The sequence below is a fragment of the Cyprinodon variegatus genome, unplaced genomic scaffold (assembly GCF_000732505.1).
Source record: "Cyprinodon variegatus isolate N-32 unplaced genomic scaffold, C_variegatus-1.0 Scaffold366, whole genome shotgun sequence".
Lineage (NCBI taxonomy): Eukaryota > Metazoa > Chordata > Actinopteri > Cyprinodontiformes > Cyprinodontidae > Cyprinodon > Cyprinodon variegatus.
The window spans coordinates 693,270-701,967 of NW_015150819.1; the positions used below are offsets into that span (position 1 = coordinate 693,270).

General features: G+C 40.1%; 1 protein-coding gene across 1 annotated transcript in view; it reads right to left on the reverse strand.

The window, feature by feature from the left end:
* The window catches only part of slc7a11 (solute carrier family 7 (anionic amino acid transporter light chain, xc- system), member 11), a 47,534-nt gene that overhangs the window by 22,494 nt on the left and 16,342 nt on the right, over positions 1–8,698 (reverse strand). Inside the window, exon 5 of the mRNA XM_015386365.1 lies at positions 4,376–4,475. Within this exon, the coding sequence (XP_015241851.1) occupies positions 4,376–4,475 (100 nt within the window). The remainder of the gene's footprint in view (positions 1–4,375; positions 4,476–8,698) is intronic.

The following is an 8,698-nucleotide window of genomic DNA, read 5'->3' on the forward strand; positions in this document are numbered from 1 at the left end:
GGGGGGGGGGGGGGGGGTTGTTGGCCTAGTGGTTAGAACAGTCTGAGAAGGTTGCAAGATCCCTGTTCTATTCCCACAGTCTCCACTCTGGGTCCCTGGGCAAGACCCTTAAACCCACACTGCTTCTGAAGGGGATGGGTTAAATGCAGAGGTAAATTTCTCCATAGTGAGATCAACACATTTCTATTATTATTATTATCCTGGAGAAATATCATCTGGCCCACTACTATCAACACGTTTAGTTCTAGAGGAGTTGATCCTGTTTTTTAGTCTCTAGTCCCATTTCTCTCCACATAGCCAGAGGTTCTCCCCTTCATTCTTTTCAGAGTTGATCTGCTTAACAGTTTTCTTACCTTCTCTAACATAGAAAATATTTATTGATAGGAACCCCGGGTAAACTTAGTGTGCTTTCCCATTTCTCTGAACGCCACACGATTATCAGCTTGAGAGAAACGGCACCTTCAGTCCAGCATATAAGAAGTTTCCCCTCTAACTCCAACTTTAGGTTAATCCCTAAGCTTAAAACATTTGACATTCAATCTGTTAACTACCCTGCATCTGATCACGGTTTTTAACTATATCATTAATTTAAAATAAACACTAAAAACTAATTTACACAGTTATTTACTTTTTTATAATAACCAGGTAAACCTTGGGTTTCTACCGCATAAAAACAAACATTTTAAGTCGAATGTATTTATTAAAGTCCATATCCACACAAGCATATATTCATAGTAAGACAGATTGGATGATAGGAGGCTCCCCACAAACCAAAAAACAGCATCCAAGAAGTAAAAAGGTGTATTTATTCATGTATATAAATAGTTAATCTCTACTTATTTAGGTTTATATGAAAAGTAACCTAAGCAGAAAGTATATTTCTTATTTCTACAAGTAAAAGTCAAAGAAGCAATAAAGTAAAGACGACGATCCAGCAAAGACAAACTGCAGAGGAGGGTTTTATATATATATATATATATATATATATATATATATATATATATATATATATATACCCACACGACAAATAGTGGTGTAATGATATAAGTGGGAGCAGGTGTGCAGAATAAGAACTAGAAGAGGGCTGTGTGAACATCTACCCTCACCCCTAAATCCCTCCATCTCTTTTTTTCTTTTTAACAGTAGGCTGACAGTAGGTATGAGAGACACTACCCGATCCGTCCTGGAAGCAGGATCCACTGCTTGGTAGTTCTGCTGCCTTGCAGCAAAAAGGTTCTGGGTTCGATTCCCAGCCTGGGGTCTTTCTAGTAAAGCTCTCTAGCTTAATGCTACAAGCTTGATCCAATGCTTTACCATTGGAGCTATGCATTCCCTTGTGGGGTGTTTACTATATAAAGCCCTGCTTATTATTTCTTACAATTGCATCTGGGTGATTTTTATGCATCTGAAATGGAAAACCTTTGAAGTTCTGAGTTGGCTGAATACTTTTAAACGAGCAGTCAGCTGAAGCAACTGTAAAAGAAACTGACCTGGATTGATAAGGGCCAACTCTGACTGCTCCAAGTGCTAAATATGTCAGCACCCTATCTGGCTGTGATAAGTAATGAGACGTTAGCGGATTATCTGAAATAACAATCTGACAATCTGTGGGGATCAAGGTTAACCTGAGGGCATTAAATAAATGTTTGTTTTTGGGAAGAAGTTCGTCCCCCAACTGGTCCCTCCATCCTGGACACGTCTGACCAGGGGACGGTCTCCTGTCATTGGAACAGAAGAGTTTTTGATTTGCTATTTGTACCGTAAATCCTCTAATATAGGCCGGGGCCTTTATTTCACTCAGGTACATCTTGGTCCAGGCCATTATTGGAAGGAGGCCAGAATTAGAGGCAGGCCTCTATTTTTATTTGATCAAAACAGACTACCAGTGGAATGAATAAAAAACACATTTAGACTTTGAACCAATAAAATACTAGGTTAATTTTATTTGAGGCAGGCTAAGTGGAAGTAGGCCACCAGTATCATATATTTCAAGGGAAATTCAGAACAACGAAGGCCAAAGAAATTCTGTCATTTTAACGCCGCCTGGTTACAAACAGACCTACCGGTATTCACATGTGTCTTTCAGATCAGAACGATTGTGTGACTGGTTATACTCCTGCAGCAGTGCTTCGCAGTGAGCTTGACCAAACATTTTTGATTTATGCTCAACATTGAAGCGTGGTCTGTGCTACACACTGTGGGTCTAGATACGGCCGAGGCGGTGAGGAAGGGGGGGTGAGTTTAGTCCGACAACGGAGGGACATGAGGGCCAAAAAGAGCAGAGATCCAGATGGAAAAAGGGTCCCAGCGTTCTCGCGCACCTCACTCTTCTAGAGGATCAAATTTCACGAGTTTTTTTCCACAATTTCAGTCATAAAAACAAAACTATTTAACTTTAGGCAATACTAGGCAGTTCCTCAGGGCCCCATAAAACTTTGTTTACATGTATAGTGAATAGAACTATTCCTTATTTGTGCACATTAATTATGTTTTTGATAAAAAGCCTTTTCCTAAAATGCCATCAGAACGCTGATAATATTAAGTGTGTCTCAGCCCCCCCCCTTCAGTGTCCACCATATTGGATTAGTCCATTTGCTGCACATGTTCAGAAAGGTCCAAACAGACAGCAGCAAACCATTTGAAAACAAACCATGCAAAGAGCAGTGTTGCTAACTTAGCGCTTTAGTCGCTATATTTAGCCACTTTTCAGACCCCTCTAGCACTTTGATTTCTAAAAAGCTCCTAGCGCCAAATCTAGAGACTTTTTTCTGCTACTGGAGACTTTGGAGACAACATCTAAAAGCAGCGAACTCTGCTCTCCAGAGCGAGTAGATTGGTAACCCCGCCTCCTGCTCTCCTCTATCTTGTCTGCTGTCATGATTCATGCAGCTATTATTTCATCCAAATGAAAAATGGAGAACAGAGAAGCAGATCATGGCTTGTCTACAGTGAAAAGAAGGACTGGGTTATTTACTTTGGCCTTTTTGGAAACACAGGAAGGAGCAATCAGCTAAGTGAGCTTAGTGCTTGGAAAAAATCTTTCATTCCTTTAGAGACAGCATGAAAAGTCAGCTGAGTACAAAACATAGAGAGGAAAACAAGAAGAAAAGGGACAAGAAGAGAGGGACACAACCTAGAACAGATAATGGATGTCTATTCTATTAACATTTCTCTATCTGTAGAATGGGTCTGTTTTATGTTTTCTCCATTCAGAGGGCCCCCTGCCTGTCTTTGCCTAGGGCCCCACATTTCCTAAATCCACCCCTACATAGACATTTACCTGTGCTTTATCCCATCAGGTGTGGCAGTAACTACTGATATAAAAAATGCGTAAAAGTAGTTGATCATACTGTAAGCTTGTAACTAAATACATTTCAAGATGCCTTTAAGCAAGAAAGATCACCTCAGTGCTTCATCTGTAAAATCAATTGTCAAGAATTAGCCTAATTTGAAGTCTGTGTTGAAGTGGCAGAGCTCTGGCGTTGGCTGCTTATTTAGCAGGACAAAAACTAGAACAAACAAATTTCAGCTGTGTAGTCAGTTGATCAAGATTCTGATTGTACTTTTGAATACGTTGATAAGAGTGGCGGCGTCCCTTTGAAAGACCAACCTGAAAGCTAGGCTAGCTAAGCTAACCAGGCGGCAGTAGCAGTGGGAAACCCAAGAGAGGGAAGTATAGTTCTAAATAAAATGGCGGTTGTTCAATAGACATAAAAAAATAAATAAAATTTAGATTATTACATTTTTATATTTTCAAATATATAATATATTTTTAGATGTGAAATATAAATATTTAATGATGAGCTGTTTCATTTGTCATCATGGTCCATGAGCAGCAGCTCCTCTGCAATGCTAAGATAGGAGCATCCTGGGTTTATAGAATTATTTAGCTACAAGGCTAGGCTAATTCCAGGCAGTTGACTGCATACTTTCTCCTTGGAATGGCTTTTCATGTAAAACAAATTTTTTAAAGTTAAACTATTTATATACATATTTCATGAAACTGTAGTGATAGGACTGCAAGAGAGATCACGAGTTGTATGCTGTCTGTTGGCTTGTAGGGATCCTTATATTGTAGAATCTGCTGTCTAGAGCTTCTACTTCATATAATAAATAACATTTTGACTAAAAGATATTTGATATTTACCTGGTTGATGCAAAAATAACTTGACAAATTAGTTTTTAGTGGTTATGACTCATAGATTTAAAAGGCATACAGGTTGAAATAAAATAATATCCAGTAAACTTTTATGATAAAGGATCTACTTATAGCTTGTTGGCACTGAAGGTTGAAGGAGAACCAGATCCCGAGGTTAAGAATCCAGTGGTTTTCCGTGGAAATTTGTCCACCAGTGTCCTTGTGCATCATACCTACCAGCCGGCGTAAGCGTACATCCCAGAGTAGAAAGCCAGGGGCATTCCAGAAAGCTGGACGTTGCTCAACTCAAAGGCATTCTCAAAGTTTTTGGTATTTCCTGGACACACAAACAGACAAACATATGTTCATTTAGAGGCTTCACTGCCATGAAAATACACATGCATGATACACTGCTGACCAAACATTCAAGGCCAGTTGAAAACGTCAAGAATCAATGTTTTGTACTCTTGGATCTTAAGAAGGTTCAAAGCTTCTAAAAGCAAAAGAAGAGGAAATGGGAGTAAGACAAAGAAAGCTGAACAAGCATGTTTTTGTTAGCAAATAACAATAAAACCCAAAACTTAAAATCAAACCACATTTTAAAAATAGTGCTCAGTAATGATTAGATGCAACAGTCTGGATGTTGAGGATGGCTTGATGGATGGCACTCTCTGGACCGGTGTCTGTTTGAAACTTTCTTTGCCATCCAACCCCAAGAGGTTCTCCATTGAATTCATGTCAGTGGAACATTCAGCGTTGTCCAAATGAGGGATGAAAAGTCCTTTTTCAGGCAAACTTTTTCAACTGTAGTCTTGTCCTGTTAAAGAATCCAGTTTTTATCACACAGATGACCCTCATGGCCTTCAGTCATGAGCGATGCCCAGTATTCTCCAAATACTGCAGCCAGCTGCTGTTACACGCCTCAGGAGGCAAAGGCTAAAGGTCAGAGCCACAACATTTTCATAAATAATTCATTTAATATGTATTACATCCACAGAATATTTAAGGTAGTGCAGAATAAAAGTAATAACTGTTCTTAGGTTCTTTAGGAAGTTTAAAAAGGAGTGTCTATGCTACGTTCAGACCGTAAGCAGCAGAAGCAGCAAAAACGCGCCTGCTGCTTCATTTAAAAATTTAGTTCTGATGCGTGGCTGAAGCATCATTTCTGCTCCAGCTGCGCGGTGGTAAATGTGCGTTGGGCGGAGCTACTCTATCCTGGAACAATGGCAGCTATATTAGCTATGATCAGAGGGTAAAAAGTAGTTTGAATCTATGTTGAAGTAAGAAGGTCCACCTGAAAACATGGTCTGTGCAGTCAGTCCATCCAGATTACCATCCTGCCCTCAAAGATTATTTCTCTGTGGGAGCCGCTCAGACCCCCACAGACCCCGCCAGTGACCGGTGGTGCGTTGTCACTGGGAATCCCCAGCAGCAGCTGCCTCAGACCAATAGGCTATATCTGCCACTGTTCTCAGCGGCTGGAAGGCATTTTTCACGTACGTAATCCAAACTGCAGGCACCTGGATAATAAAAGCCGGCAGGTTTCTACATTTTAACTTAATTTAAGTGTTAATAAACTGTTTCAGAGGAGTGATCATAGCGCTCTGCATCAGCAGTACTGCGTCTGACTCCCTGCCAGCTCCCAGATCAGCTTCTCTGATTGGTCGATGTGATGCGTCAAGCAGCTAAAGTTAATTTTTCCAACTCCAGCAGCTGCTGCTAATGAAGCGCCCCAGATGCTCAGAAGCTCGTGAGGCGCTGCTCCTGCTGCTCAAAATGTGCGTTAACCTTTGACTAGTATGTCTGATTCTGACTTTGCATGTAAACTAGCTGCTCCTGCTGCCTCTGCTGCCTGCGGTCTGATCTTGAATCTCCATTGTTGTGTAAATTTTAGTTTCCTGGTCTTAAACTTTTGATCAGCTGATGAACAGCCTATTTCAGTGGTTTATTCCATTAAATTCCTTTTTCAGCTTTGTTTTGTCTCACTCCCAGTTCTTCTCTCTGTCTTTAACAAACAGACCCAACAGACCAAACATAAGATACTACTGGATGTTTAATTGGCCTTAATGTTTGGATCAGACGGTTTACGCTGCTCCAAGCAGAGGCCTTCAGAGGGGCATTATCATCTAGATTTCCAATCAGTTCACCCAGTTCATGCTTAGAATGAACCTATATCAATAATGAATACATAATAGAAATAAACTGTTATTGGTGAATCAATTAACCCTGAGCAATGTTTTCTATTTTTTGTGTTTTTTTATATTTGATATAAACTCTGAGGTCAGGTTTCAGAGCAGCTGTATTTAGTACATGTTGCTGATTGACATTAGATCAAACACAACATATGTTATGTTTATGACCCGGGAATTAAAAACATGAGGAAATATTGAGCCGACATGGTTTAATTAAGCTGTGTTCACTTCAGGCTGAAATCTGATTAACAGCAGCAACTTTAACAGACACACTGTGGTGTTTAATAGCTTATATTAATTAATTTCTGCTGATTAATAACTTGTTCACAGATGGATAGCATGCTGTGACAAATGACTAAAACTCAGGGGGGGCTGCTACTCTAATTAATTAGAAGGCGAGGGAGTTTTAGTTAACGAGGAGCAAATAGGATGGTTTTGTTCATACAATCAGATCATCCAGGCAGATTCTTTCTAAGGAAAATCATCTCATTGCATCCAGTCTCTGACTTTGCAGGATTCTCTCAGCATGTGGAGGGAATCCTCTAAAAAGCGTGCATTAGGAGGAACACGAAGGGTCCGGCATCATGGGGAGGAGGTGGAAGCAGTCGACTCCTCCTGGTTCCAGGGTCTAAATATCAGTTGGGCTTTTTCAACCTCACAGAAGAAGCAGCTTAAAACGGTGCTTTCATAAAACTGGCTCGGTTTTAGACACAAGGAGCCGACTGGAAGCCAACATCGCCACGTCGCTGTGTCAGAACAAAAGCTGGATTGCATAAAGCAGAGCCGTGTTACCAGCTTGCATAAGAGTGAAATACACAGCTGAGGCTGGATCAATGCGTGCGGTTCGAAGGTGAATACTAACAACGCTCTGATATTTTTTATTGCTTGGACGGGATTTAGTTTTATTACAATGCCTAAGGCCAGAAAAACGAAACAAAAACAGCTCAGAAAAGGCACTGGGGCTTGATTTAGCTTAAAAAGCAGCAGTTTTACAATTTTCCATGTATTTATATAGTTATTTATGGTTTATAGATGTTACATTTTGTTATATACACTGATTCTGAAAAAAGTGGAAAATACTTGCTTGATAAATGTTTTGTGGCCATCAAAATGCTTCAGTGTTATTCTATGGGTCAAATAGAAAGCTAAGCATAGAAAAGCATCTTACTTTGGCACATTTGGAAAGGTTTGGAGAGGCTGGTGACACCAAAAGTTCAAAGCCCCACAGCTCTGGAACTGTTGTAACTAGAAGTCTAAAATCTCCTGCATCAGTGGTTGACATGATGTAGAACAAATATAATACAATGAGACCTGCCTATTCCTAAGCATGTCTTTATTACTGCTGTGAAAAAAACTACTTTGACTTATTTTATTCTAGACTTATTTTTGAGAAGAAAAAAGACAACTTTAAGTCATGTTTGGACTGGTGCAGCTTAGGCTGTGTTTTACTAACTATTTTCATTTATATATTCAGAAACTAGAAGGTGTAAGCATTCCAATGATGTATCACACATGTAATTTTGTCTTACAGTTCCTGAGTTATTTGCTTTTCCATTTAGGTATGAGCTGGAAGTCCAAAGCAACCAAGATGGACGATGTTCTTGCACCACAGATGTTCCTCCTAATGCTACACTCAGTACTCCAGTTGAGGGAGGGTGGTATCCCCCTTCTTAAAACAATCTTAAAAATCATCCCCCTTCTTAAATGACCATCCCTGTAACATTTTATCACTGAATGTGTAAATTTGACAACGCAATTTAAGGGAAGGTGAAAATCAGGAGGGAAGGGAATCTTCCGCAGGTTCCAGGTTCTAGGTTTAACAAATAAAGTGTCAGAAATGATCTAGAATGGTGCTGATAGCAAAACAGGGAATGCCCTCCACTGAGCAGAGAATTTATTCATTGCACACTGACTGTAGCACATCGACTGAAACGTGTCTCCATACAAGTAAAATCCTATTGATGCGAATTTATCTGTCCACCAAAGCTGTCAATTTTAAGGCATCCACATATAAGAAAATAAGAAATATGAAAACATTAAGAATATGTTTGAAATGTCCCTTTTCATTCATATTTCAATCTGTTTTCTAATCAGTGGGCGTGAGTTTGGAGCGATGCGCTCAGGGGAGGTCATTCTGGGCACAACAGATGAAACCCAGAGGAGAGAATCGAAGAAGGGGCAGATTTAGGAAATGTGGGGCACATTTTGGAAAGTAAAAATGTGATCTCAAATGTAGGGGCAGTGATAGCCATGCTAACTGTGTAGGGGCAGTGCTAGCCATGCTAATTATGTAGGGCAGTGCTAGTCATGCTAACTGTGTAGGGGCAGCGATAGCCATGCTAACTGTGTAGGGGCAGCGATAGCCATG